Consider the following 13,507-nt stretch of genomic DNA (forward strand, 5'->3'; position numbering starts at 1 on the left):
ACACGAGGGGGTAGGTGGCCAGCACCACTCTCGCACACAAAGACAAAGATTCCCCGTATAGCCTTAACAAACTTTTGGGGCAAGTAATGTTAGCGGAGCACCTATGAAGGCCTGAATGGTACACGATGGGGTGGGTGGCCAGCACCACACCCGGATGCCTTTTTCTGCCTAGTGGCGGTGTTCCATTACACTGCGTCAGGTACTCATTTGAGGCCGAGTCAACCTTGGGAAGGCCCAGGACCGGTTCAGATAATCGTCACCGGTGTTGGTGGCCGTAAGCGGCAATCGAACACGGGTCGCCGGGTTCATAGCACAGCACGCAAACCGCTACTCCGTACATTAACACACGCGCACACACACACACACGTACGTACACAAATACACACACACGGACTGGCGGGCGCACCGTGCATGAACTGCGAGCACTGCTGGAATCCATCCTCCATGAGCTCGCATTTGTCCGCCGCGGTCTGCCGGTCGCTCAGGGTGGTGCTGAAGATGGCCGCTCCGCTCTCCACCAGCGTCTTGCACAGCAGCACGTTGTTGCAGGAGGCAGCGCAGTGCAGCGGTGTCCTGGGGGACGTGGGGAGTGGCGGGGGGGGGAGGGAAGGGAAGCAGGGAGAGGGGCAGGGGAAACCTGTGTTCAGTGCCGGCTCAGTGCTCGGACACGGCATCACCCGTTATGTTTACCTGGGTAGGTTTTTTTCCTGTGCATTCATTGCTGACCGGGCTGAGGCTGTGAACTCGCCACACTTGAAAATGTGGTTTAATCACGGGCAACCCGGATTCAAACCCAGGGATTCTTCAGCTGTGCCGGCTCAGTGCTCAGTTGCAGAACCAGACCCTCGGGGCACCCAGACAGCCCCAATTACACAACAACGAGCTCGCTAATTACCACTAACCATGCTGCATCTTGGACGGTTCTCAGCCCATTTAACGACCAATCCAAACTCTTATTCCAAGTAAAGTAAGACAAATCATGAATATGCATAGAAACTGTAAGGAATTCCAACGTGCGTTTGTCCTCAGAAGTGTTCAGTTAGCGAGAATAATGATAGCTTCCGAGCCACACGCGATGATGTCATGCCCGCACGACGTGTGATGCCGCCTGATGATGTCGTAGGGAGGCGAGGCACTCTCGTTGGTGCTGCCCTGGCCGCCGGGGCAGCACCAACGAGTCCCAGGGCAGTCGGAGGACATCAAAAATCCAACCCAACCCAGCTCAACCCAGCTGGCCAAACCAGCCACTGTTGTGTGTCATATATCATGAGCCATGTGCTATGTGGTGCCATGTGCCATTCTCCATGAGCTGTATGATATGTGGTACCGTGTGCCATATGCCATGTGGTGCAATATGTCATGAGCCACGTGGTGCCATGTGTCATTGTCATGTGCCATGTGGTGCCATGTTGTGCCATGTGGTGCCATGTGTCATGTGGCACATGTGGCGTACCAGCCGTCGCTGTCCCCGGCGTTGACATTGACGCCGGCCTGCAGCAGGTAGTTGACGATGTTCATGTGCCCGGCGCACACGGCGTTGTGCAGTGCCGTGATGCCCTCGTCATTTGGCTGGCTCGGGTCGTCCACCTGTGCAGAGAGGTGGTGACAGGGTGTTGTCATCATACCCTACCTATATCCACATCTCTAATCGTAGCTCTAGCAATAGCACTAATCTCAGCCCGAATCCGACCTGTAGACCTCGCTCTAACCCTAACACTAGTCCCATCTCTAGTTCTACCCCTAACCCCACCCCCTAGCCTTAATCATTAGAAATCATAACCCTAACGCGTATTCCGAGTCGAACCTTACCCCCCCAACTCGGTCTAACACTACCCCCCGAGTCTAACCTTACCCCCTGACTATAACCTTAACCTACGAGTCCACCTCTAACCTAACCCCCCCCCGAGTCTACCCCAAACCCCCATGCACCTCAGGGAAGATTTTGTTCACGAGGTCGTAGTCCCCCTCGAGGGCGGAGTCCAGGAGGATGGCGAACGGATCGAACTGCACGCGCATCGCGTGGTCCGTGCGCTCCGAGCCGGGCTTCTTCACGTTCGTCCGCTTGCCCTGCGTGGACGATGCACACACGCGAATTGACGCATGTTCGTCACGCTGTTGCGTCGCAGTGCATCAAGAAACGTGCGCGCGGGCGGACGGACATACCATGTTCTACACATAACGGACGTTTTTTTTTTTTTTTGGGGGGGGGGGGGGGGTGGCCGAGAGTCCTGACAAGTGTTCTCAGGAGGTTGTGGGCGATGATGATGTTGATGATTGCCACGTATAAACCCGATTGAGTAATCCTGCAGGGCCATTTTTCAAATTTGGCAACGATTGTATCACGACGGCGACACACGCGTGGAGGCCGCGGCGTTGAGAGCGAGGGCGGCCTCACCGGAGGGAGCGGCCCGCAGGACGAGATGATCTCGGGGACGATGTCGAGCTCCGGCGAGGACGGGTACGGTGGCGGCGGCGACTGCGGCATGTCGGGAATCTCCTCCTCCGCCGGACCCTCATCTCCCGTGAGCGCCGGAACGGTCGCCGTGACGACCGCGGAGCCCGGGCCCGCCTTGCCTGCCGTCAGGTACGGGTTTGGGATGAACTCCTCTTCGTCCTCCTCCTCTGCGTTCGCATCTCCCTCCTGTTGATGGCAATTTTTTTTTTTTTTAATGAATGTCACGCTTGTCCAACAAAATCGGTTGTGCGTTCATATCAGGGCCGGAGAAACCTACGACTGACAGGCCAGGCCCGAGCCCACAACTCCATTTCCCCAAGGCCCACGACCTACATGAGGCCTACCACTTGGCAATGGCCTGCAAATGATATCCATCACTGTGAGCATCTGAGCCCCTCCAATCGGGTATGAATGGGGAAGGATATTTTTCACCTGGCAACATTACGTTTCTATGGGCTGCAAAAAAAAAATAACCTACATGTTAAATGAAGCTTTGCTTATAATATTAGTGCTGTGCTCCGTTACTACTTCTGCTTCATCTCTAATAAAAGTGAAAAGGCTGTGTGTGTGCATCAGTGCGTGGCCCGCAAAGGGTATTTAAAAGTCCTATTCGGCCCTCGGGTTCCTCACCCCTGATTTACATGTTCCATTTCATCAGCCTTATCTCGATGCCAAACCCACACCCTAACCCCGACTCTCACCTCCATCGTCAAGGGCGACGGTGGGGGGCTCTCGCTCACGGTCGAATCGAAGCTCTCGGCTGATAGTAACTCCTGGGGCGGCGACACCGCGGCAGCCTCCACCGACACCCTCTCATCGTCGTTGTCATCGTCCTCCTGCGCTGGTGCCACAACCACCAGCACCACTGCTTTCTTCTCCCTCTCTGCGCCAGCGTCTGGACGGAGCTTCGGACCCGACCCCGCATCCGATAGTGCCGCCACCGCCGTCCCCTCTGTGCCGCCATCTCCGTCAACCTCCCGACGGTCACCCCCGTTCTTGAACTGGGCCTTGATGGCGAGGCCCTTCTGCAGGGCATCCTGCCTCGCCTGGTAGCGCTGCAGGATGAGGCGCTGCAGGTTGGGCCCATTGGGGCCCTCGGCCTCGGTGAGCGAGCTGCGCTTCTTGAGTGGCCGCGGCGCGTTGGCCAGGCGCCGCCTCAGCGCCTCCAGGTCGGCGTCGCTGGTGCCGCCCTGCTGCTGCGACAGGCTCAGGAAGGGCAGCAGCTTGGTGGGGCTCAGGGGGCGAGGCCGCGTAAATTCGCCACCCCTTCCACTGTCGCCGCTGCTGCTGCCCGCCAGTGGCATCCCTTTCACCTCCACCTTCCTCTTTTCCTCCTTCTCCTTGCCCTTTTGCTGCTGCTGCTGCTTCTTGCCTGCGTTCTCCGCCACCCCTGGTTTGTTAGGGGGTGGCTGCAGGACCTCGCAGCTCGTTTCCCCGTTCTCTTGATTAACGACAGCTCTGTGAGTTGTTTCCGGGCCGGACGTCGATGCCGTTTTCTCGACGGGGGTTGCCGCTGGATGGGGTTTGTCCGGCAGGGCACCACGACTCAGAGCGAGGCCATCCGGATGCTCCAGGCTGAGCTTTGGGGCCTCCTCGGTCTTAGTGGAAGGCATCAACGGCTTCACGTGAACTGTGAGGATACAAACAGCCACGAACAAAATATACAATTTATTGTTTCAATATTTTTTTTAATTTTACCAGGTAAGACCCCACTGAGCTATATCGCTCTTTTACAGAAGCGATCTGGACACAAATTATAGCTCAACGAAGTTGTTTTATCATATAGAAATGTATAGAAGCCAAATCCTCTAAGCACATGATTATAAATGTGGAGGGAAAATCCGAAGGATCCGGAGAAAATCTACGCGACAACAGGGAGAACATGCAAACTCCTAATATACAGCAGCAGGTGTCAGCGTCGGGATCGAACCCACAACCTCCTGTATACCAAGCGAGGTGGTTAACATTTCACCATAGGGATTCATCATTCATGGCAAATTAATAAACAGTCTCCCCCCCACCGCCTCCCCTGCCCCCACCCACCACTGTACGACTGCAGTCACCAACCTCATCCACCAGTCTATGGGTGTGTTTAAATCTGTGGGTGTCCACGCAAGTCTTTGGGTGTCTCTACGAGTCTATGAATCTCTTTGGAAGTCTACATCTCAAGCCGTGGGCCGCATATTACGCCATTGCCCATTTCTATCATTCACCGTTTCAGGTGGGCCATGTATAATGTCCCCAGATGACTTTACAGAACTACATCTGAAGTCACCTCAAATGGCTTCTTTATCCGCATAAGGGGCACCTCTCAAAGCTACATTTTAATTCCCAGAGCTGGCCTTCACCCTTTTTTAATCAAGTAAAATTCCACGTGGCTTTTTTTTGCGCAGTCATTGGCAACCACGCTAAGACCATAAAATTCGCCACACTTGAGAACCTGCTTTAATTACAGGTGGCTGAAGCCCAGATTAAAATCCAAGGCATAGAGCCAGATTGTATCGAAGTGGAGTGACAAATTACATTTTATTGGACAGGTTTTTTTTTGCGTACAGCCATTGGCGACTGGACTGACACTGTGGCGAGAAGTTATCTCCGTTGCCTGGTAAGCAGGAGGTTCGTGGGTTCAATCCCGACCCTGACGCCTGCATATTTGGAGCTTGCATGTTCTCCCTGTGGTCGTGTGGATTTTTCTCCGGGTCCTCCGGTTTTTCCCCTCCACATTTGAAAACGTGCGTTTAGAGCATTTGGCTGCTATAAATGTCCACGTGATAAGCCACTTCGTTGAGCTATCTTTGTGGCCAGGTCGCTTCTGAAAAAGAGCTATACAGCTCAGTGGGCCTTACCTGGTAAAATAAAACGTGGTCACCACACTTGAGAATGCAGTTTAACCACGGGCATCTGAAACCCGGACTCAAACCCAGAATTTTCAGCTGTGCCGGCTCCGTTGCAGAACCAGGCCCCCCCAGGCCGCCCAGACAGCGAAAATTACAAAGCAACGATCTCGCTAATTGCCACTAACCATGCTGCATCTTGGACGGTTCTCAGCCCTTAACTACCAATAAAAAGTCCACAATGTTTTCCCACCAACCTGGTTTTGTATTTAATGTTGCCATCACGTGACTTTTTAAGCAGCACGACGATGTAATATCACGCGGCGCGCCACGTGTGACGTCATTACCTTGCTCAGCCCGGTTGAAAACTTTCAGCACTGTTTTGTTTTTTTGTTATCGCCAAGTGTTGGGCAATAACCCATTGGATCAATATGTCCGGATTTGTCAAGGGTGAATCGCTGATAGCGACAAGAAAGAAATGTCAATTCACATTGGATCATCTTTAAAAGAGTTACGGTACCCCACCCCCCATTACACATGGACAGCGCAAATGCATTAAGGCTCTCAGCCTTCGTTGGAAAGCGTGAAAGCATTTAATCAGCTCTTTGTCAATCAGCTGCTGGACGAAGAAAACCCATGCAGTGTCGGTCAAACAGGTACTTTGACCATACTTCACCATACCGGTCAGTGTGGAATGGTGAAGGGGGTGATACCCAGAAACGGTTCAGATACTACTCCACTATTTTTATTTGTCCCCCGCGGCCAGGAAGTAAATTTGTGAGGCTGATGGCAAGTGCGTTCCCCGCTGCGCTCTGCACCGTGCATCTAATGCGTCGCTCATTGTACCCGTGGAAAAATGGGGAACACGACAAGGATGGCCGATGAATAAATATACATCGGTGTATTTCTACGGCGGTGGCGTACCGGCAGGGAATGGCATGGGCCGGACTCCGTGGCCTCGCTGCATCGTCTCCGCCTGCACCGCCCTCTGGTGCACGACCTGCCGGAAGTTGGCGCTCCCCAGCGAGGGCCGCGCGTACACCGAGAACACCGTGCCGGGGCTCGGCACCAACGGCGTCTTTAGCGTGGGCGGCCGTGGCGCCAGCGTGCCGGCCCCGCCTCCTCCGCCACCGCTGGTCCCCGCGAACCTCAATCCCGCGGGGACCGGCGGATACTTCCCCGGCGTGTGCCCGTCAGCGGAGGGGTTAGGCCGGGCCGCCGTCGACGACGGTTCATCGGACGCTTTTGCGATGGATAGAGAAGCGCCCGTCTCCGGAGCGGTGATGGTGCCGGTCGTGGTGGCGACAGGAGACAGGGGCGAGCTTGCCACGTCGCTCGGCACGGGGGTCACCTTCACGGCCAGCGGAATTTTCGAAGGCGGCGCCGACGCTCCGGCGTTCGCCAGCACCGCCGCACCGTTCGCGCCCGGCTTCTTCAGCGGCTCCTGCTCGGCATCCCGTGCGGGCCTGGTAGAGCCTGTCACGTAAATCAAGGTGGGCAGGCCGTTGCGAGACACCACGTTGCCCTGGGGCTGCGATGGCTGCGGCAGAGAGGATGCGGATTCGGTGGCCGGCAGTGGAGCGATGGGGATTTTGGATGGCTGTGGCAGAACAGAAATCACCTGGGATGGCTGCGATGGGGCTGTGGGAATCTTCGACGGTTGTGGCGAGACCGATGTGGCCTGGGACGTCTGCGACGGAGCGATGGGAATCTTAGAAGGGTGTGGCAGGACAGACGTGGCCACCTGAGAAGGTTGCGATGGGGCGGTGAAGATTTTGGAAGACTGTGCCAATTTGGACGTGGCCAGGGGAGGCAGTGGTGGGGCAGCAGGCACCGGTAGAGTGGGTGGTGGTATCGAAGGATGAGGAGGTGGAAAGGTGCCGGGCTTGAGCTCTGGTATTTTGGGGTGCGTGTAGGGAGTTGACGAGGATCGGTCAGGGTCGCTTGGAGATGGGGCGAGCTTCAGTTTTGACGGGACGACGGGTGGTATCTTGTCTCCCGCGTCTCTCCTGGAGCCTAGCTGTTTAGAGAGAGAAAAAATAACGAATGTACAAAAAGCACTGTGCGCTCAGGGACACGTTACAAAACAACTGTGACCACCGACTAACTTTTTATGCGTGCCATATCAACATCAACACTCACGGTCCTGAACAGACAGATTCCATTTTGTTAAATCACCACCACGGATTTAAATTACTGCTGCGGTAATGTCATCTCCTGGCACTCCCCCATTCCCACAATTATCATACCTGGTGTATGCTGGTGGTCACCCATCCAAGGAGTGCCACGGTGGAGAGATGTTAACTACCTCGCCTGGTATACAGGAGGTCGTGGGTTCGATCTCGACCCTGATACCTTTATATTTGGAGTTTGAACGTTCTGCCCGTGGTCGCATGGATTTTTGCTCCGGGTCCTACAGTTTTTCCCTCCACATTCATTAAAAATGAATACGCGTTTAGCGTATTTGGCTGCTATAAATTTCCACTTCTGAAAAATAGCTATATAGCTCAGTGGGCCCTACCTGGTCAAATACAAAACATCTTAGTTGAGTTTTAAGTCGGAGCACGATGAAAAAAATGTACGTTAAAACATGTATACACATATAAGAAATAAGTTTTACCCTTTATGGCAATTAAACAGGTGTTAGGATGTTAAAACACCAATCATAAACCTTTTGCAAGGAATCCTGTCTGCATTAACCACACGCTACTTGTGGTGAACATGCAAACAAAAAACACGCTTTGATAATGATAATGATGCATTGTCTTTGAAACTGATTGGTCCACACCAGAGACAGCTTTCTTTAGAGTTTAGTCTCAATGTGTCAGAACGCCAAAAGGCGAACAGCACAAAGACAATGCCACTGTCAGGGCATTTCTAGCTCGGGGTGAGCAGCTACAATATGGGACCTTTCTTGCCAGTATCAAAATATAAGAATAGGGTTTTTTACCCTTTCGGGCAATAAAACAAGTTGTGTTAAGATGTTAAAACGTGTTTTAAAAAAATTACACGTGTAAACAACCGCCAAACGTACGAGCGTTTCGTCCGCTCCGCCTCTGTGCGAAGTCGACGACGACGACGGAAGGGTGGGGAGCGAGTTCGTCGACCGTGCCCCGGGGTGCGTCAACGGCGGCGCCGTTACAGCCCCCCGCGCTTCCGCCGCCGAGCCGTTGACCTGCGCGCGTGCGGAGGTGGGGGAGGGGGGGGGGGGCGAGAGTGTTTCCCCGCGGCGGTTTGGCCCACGACACTTTTCAATAATGCCTCGCGATAGCGGTCGTCCATGATGCAGGTTTTTTCGGGGGTTAGATCGCGTAAATATATAGAAGTGTCGTTAATCCCGCCACCACCCGACATCGTAAGGTTTGTCAAGTAAAGCAGAACGTGCCGATTTGTGACTAGTTCAGCACACCGGTGTTGTACTAGACGCACGTTCTGCTCCTGATTCATCATCGTCTTGCTCTCCAACACACCGGCCTGCTGTACTTGTCATGAATTGGCACACTCTGTTCACGTGACAAACCTTACTAATTGGCTGTATCGGGTGGTGAGGGGTCTAACGACACATTTAGTTGGTGCCTTTTTGACCGAGGAAGTGATAGCCCATTTCCTCAAAAGTTGTTTGACAGCTTCATAGTACGGGCAAAGAGTGTCAATGTCGTTTATATATGTTGGGGATGCAGTGGTTGGGGTTGAAATTTGTAATTAATCTACACACGTCATGGACTCTGTCCAATCATGGACAGGTACTATCTAAAAAAACACGTGGCCAGCACAGCCTTGTTGCAGCTTGGCCCAGAGGGCACTGCATCGGCCTCTCTCAGGGCACCTCTCTACCCACGCACTCACTTTCACGCACTCAACCACTTTCACACACACACAAATGCGCGTGGGAATTTGCGTTTTAAGCCAATGTTTAAAAAAATAAATCACATTTCATGGAATCTGGTTCATAAGTGCGTGTGTTCGCAAGTGCAGGTGTTTGTATGTCGAGGACTGCCCTGTACCGGTTATAACAGGTTAAAACCGGTCTACACCGATTTGATATAGAGGGAGAGAGAAAGTCTGGACGTGTGTTGCAAGCCATGCAGGACTGTAGTGGAGGCACGCAAGTACCGTTGGCAAGCACCTATTAAGGCCGGCACTACGCATGCAGGGGTATTTATTCACGGGGGGGGGGGGCGGTGGGGGGGTAGTTCACACACTCCGTGGGGGGGCGGGCCCGAGCGCTGTGCCTCCTCCTTCTTGCTGCGCAGGCGCTCGCGCATGTCCTGCAACTGGCGCTCCAGCGCGGCTAGCTCCTTCGTGCGCCGGCCCAGCAGCTCCGTCTGCTCCTGCAGACGCACGTTCTGCTCCTGGTTCATCGTCGTCTTGCTCTGTGTGGGGATGATGGACGGGGTGGGGAGTGGGGGGGGGGGAGGTGTGTTACCTTTGTACACGTACGTACCTATACATGCAGGTTAGGGCAGATGCAGAAGTTCACTTTCCGGCCAGTGGGATGCATCGCACAGAAGAATAGCTCGACTCGACCGAGACAACGTTGAAAGAGATTTCAAACGGAATCGATTTTAGAACCGAGTTGCAACCTGGAATCTCGAGCAGGTGTTGAGTCACAAGGTGGAGGGAGTAAATTGGATAAATGGAATTGGCGATCGGCACTTCCGCCACAATGCTTGTAACGGATATTACAGGATATAGGATATGTTAAGTAGCATACGGGGTGTAGTGATTGCAATGTAATACGAGTCGCTATGTAGTACGAACGTGTAATCTCTCGCCAATTGCGTGGTTTACGTTCCTGAAAACCGCCGTGGCTGGCAAAACCGCGAGAAACAGGGGGTTAAGCGGCTACCAGAGCCGTGGTCGCACCCGTCAAAGTGTAACGATGTTGCCTGTTCCTTCACTAAACACTAAACAAATAAAATACACTAACTTAATAAAAACAATAAACTAAACTAAATCATTTTATTTTACCAGGTGAGGCCCAACTGAGCTATCTAGCTCTTTTTCAGAAGCAACCTGGCTATCACAGTTGATAGCCAAATGAAGTGGCTTATCACGTGCAAATGTATAGGAGCAGCCAAATACGTTTGTAAACGTGGGGGTGTGGGGGGGGGGGGGAGAGAAACCGGAGGACCCGGAGAAAAATCTACGCGACAAATGCAATAAAACAAAGAAACCAAATGCAATAAAAAAACAACAAGTCCTTAATTTAAACGTCGGCCACTTCTTTTGGGAGGAGGTAAGAAGGATGACGACGACGACGACGACGACGAACCGTAGAAGTGTTTAACCAACGTCGCTCTCGGCGCGGACTTCTTTTGTCGGTCCGGGCGCCGCCCACGCTCACCTGCAGGTCGAGGTACAGGCGCTGCAGCTCTTGTTCCACGGGGGAGGCAGCGGAGGAGGAGGGGGGGCGGTCGTCACGGAAACCGTCCCCGGTGCCGTCGCCACGGAGACCCTCCAACTGGCGACTGAGCTCCGTGACGGTCGCCATGGCAACTTCCAGCTCCCTCCGCTTCTCCTGGAAGCTGGCGGTCGCTCTCTCGATCTCCAGCGCTGGGGAAGAAATAAATTATCACCACATTCTCCTGATTATGAGACGCACACACTTGTTATCCCCCTAGTTTAAAGCAGAGGTTGGCGGGTGCGTCTTATGATATGATACGTGTGTGTTAGTGTGTGTGGGGACCTGTAGTATAGCGGTTATCGCGCTGCGCTACGAACCTGGCGACCCGAGTTCGATTCCCGCTCACGGCTAACATCAGTGACGATTATCTGAACTGGTCCTGGGCCTCCTCTAGGTCGACTCAGCTTCAAATGAGTACCTGGTGAGGTACGTAAACAGCGCCTTTGGGAGAAAAAGGTGGCCGGGCGTGGTGCTGGCCACTCACCTCCTCGTGTGCTGTGCCGGCCTTCATAGGTGCTGGCTAACAGCACTTGCCCCAACAGTCTGTTCAGGTTATATGGGGAATCTTTGTCTTTGGGGCTCCATCTCAGCCAGCCATCTCAGTCAACCCATGGCACCTGGGTCTGTCCCGTGACCTTCTGCCAGCGGGCATTCGACACTTCACGTGGCCTTAATGTGCACATAGCCTGGCACAAGCACCGTGGTTACGTCACCGCCACTTAGTGGTGAATGGCGGTTGTTGTTCTTGGGGGGGGGGCTCCAGATTTGTATAAATGTATTGACACCAGGCACAAGTTTGTGGGTGGGCATCTTTCCAGAGTGTCTTACAATCTGGAGAATGCGGAATATATTTGTTGAATGTGTTTGTTTTCAAATGTTTTTGTTTACAAATGTGTTATTGGCTTCAAGTCAAGAGGAAAAGTGTCCGTTCAAAATTCCCACAGAACAGTGCCGTCACCCCTGTTTGTGTTAGAAAACGGCCCGCTGAAGGAGGCATTAGAGAACTACTTCTGCAATCCCTTCAAGTGATCTCTTCACTACTCGCCCCACTGCAGATACATAATCGCCACGTGGAATCAAAGGGAATGTTTCTTTGCTTCTTGGAGCTAGAACTATTCCACTTTTAAAGTGAAAAGTCGCCATTTTTTTCACTGTAGATTTTGTTGTTGTGCAGTCATTGGTGGGCAGGGCTTGCCTGCATCGGCTCGTACATTTTTGCGAACCGATTTTTATTTTGGACGGTTGAAATCTGGACTCGGATCAAGGATTTCAGTGGCACCGCAGCTCAATCTTGTCAACCCTGAGCCATCCGGCCACTTTATAGTAAATTTAAACAAAATATCAGTGGTCGTATTATTATTCCTACTCATTGCACGGGGAGAGAGAGACACGCAAACTCCAAATATACAGCAGGCATCAGGGTTGGGCTCGAACCCACGACCTCCTGTACACCCGGCGAGGTAGTTAACATCTCGTCACCGTGGCCTATGTGTGCACATATGTATGTCGAACGTCTTTCACACCGTACGTAGCCAAGCGTGCCGATCGGAGGCGGCTACAAAAAAAAAGACACCATCGATAAAACCGCTGTCGCCGCTGCCGCGGTAGCTCACCGAGGTCCTCGTTGGCGCGCCGCTTGGCGTGGAGCTCGGCACGCGTGGAGCGGAGCCGCCCGGCGCGCTCCTCCTGGGCGGCGAGCGTCTCCCGCAGCGCTCGCAGCCGCTCGGCGCCGGCCTCCGCCTCCTCGCGCCGCCGCCGCCGCCGCTCCTTCTGCTTCAGCTGCTGCAGCCGCCGCTCCTGCGCAGAGAGCCGCTCGCCGAGTCACGGAGGAGGTGGGATTGTTATCTCCCTCGCCTGGTACGCGGGAGGTTGCGGGTTCGATCCCGACCCCGACGCCTGCTGCTGTATATTTGGAGTTTGCGGTGTCTCTCTCTCTCTCCCCGTGGTCGCGTGGATTTTTCTCCGGGTCCTCCGGTTTTTGCCTCCACATTTAGAATCAACGTGCATTTTAGAGTATTTTGCCGCGATAAATTTCCACATGATAAGCCACTGCATTTGGCTATCACGTGGCTAGGTCGCTTCAGAAAAAGAGCAATATAGCTCAGTGGGGCCTTACCTGGTAAAATAAAATAGTTTAGTTGAGAGTTATTGTTTTTTATTATGTCAGTGTATTTTATTTCTGTTTAGTGAAGGAACAGGCAACATAGTTAGGTTTTGACGAGTGCAACCACGGCTCTGGTTGCCCTAACCCCCTATTTCCCATAAGGCCTTAGTACTGCCAACCGCGGTTTGACCAATCACGGCGGTTTTTCCGGAACGTAACCTCCGCGGATGGCGATGGATAACAAGTTGTACTACATCGCGTTCGCTACACCCTGTATGCTACTTAACATACCCTGTAATATTTGTGACAAGGTACAGACCGTATTGCGGCAGGGTGCCTCTCGCCAATGCCGGCCGCGTGCTACCGATGCTGCTCGAGCTGCGAGTCTCGGCTCTGAGCTGGTCGCCGCTCATCATCACGCCCCAGGTGAGGTTGCCACCGCCCTCACCTTGCTGGCCAGCAGCTGCTGACGAGCCTCGATCTGCTGCTGCTGTCTCTCGGCGACCTCCTGCAGCTCCGACAGCGAGAGCTCAACACCTGAGCCGCCCACCTGCACGGGAGTGGGGTGGGGGGTCGTCAGGGTCACAAGGGGTCCCCAGATGTCAGGATTTGCTTTTGTAATCTATACTGGCGCTTGCTTAAACGATACCCCGGCAACGCAAGAGCGCCTTCCAACACATTTCATTTCAAGCGTTCCGATGCCCTGT

General features: G+C 53.6%; 1 protein-coding gene across 7 annotated transcripts in view; it reads right to left on the reverse strand.

Annotated features, from left to right (window-relative positions):
- LOC116947315 (apoptosis-stimulating of p53 protein 1-like) overlaps positions 1 to 13,507 on the reverse strand; it is a 65,541-nt gene that overhangs the window by 4,364 nt on the left and 47,670 nt on the right. For all 7 annotated transcript variants that reach the window (XM_032962909.2, XM_032962905.2, XM_076070477.1 and 4 more), the window contains 11 exons: positions 13,249 to 13,350; positions 12,310 to 12,493; positions 10,637 to 10,845; positions 9,492 to 9,662; positions 8,324 to 8,464; positions 6,214 to 7,309; positions 3,157 to 4,085; positions 2,396 to 2,641; positions 1,930 to 2,067; positions 1,454 to 1,587; positions 407 to 573 (listed from right to left, as the gene is read on the reverse strand). In XM_032962909.2, the coding sequence (XP_032818800.2) occupies positions 407 to 573; positions 1,454 to 1,587; positions 1,930 to 2,067; positions 2,396 to 2,641; positions 3,157 to 4,085; positions 6,214 to 7,309; positions 8,324 to 8,464; positions 9,492 to 9,662; positions 10,637 to 10,845; positions 12,310 to 12,493; positions 13,249 to 13,350 (3,517 nt within the window). The remainder of the gene's footprint in view (positions 1 to 406; positions 574 to 1,453; positions 1,588 to 1,929; positions 2,068 to 2,395; positions 2,642 to 3,156; positions 4,086 to 6,213; positions 7,310 to 8,323; positions 8,465 to 9,491; positions 9,663 to 10,636; positions 10,846 to 12,309; positions 12,494 to 13,248; positions 13,351 to 13,507) is intronic.

This window comes from Petromyzon marinus, chromosome 29 (genome assembly GCF_048934315.1).
Source record: "Petromyzon marinus isolate PM22_M1 ecotype Great Lakes invasive population chromosome 29, UKy_Petmar_22M1.pri1.0, whole genome shotgun sequence".
NCBI lineage: Eukaryota > Metazoa > Chordata > Hyperoartia > Petromyzontiformes > Petromyzontidae > Petromyzon > Petromyzon marinus.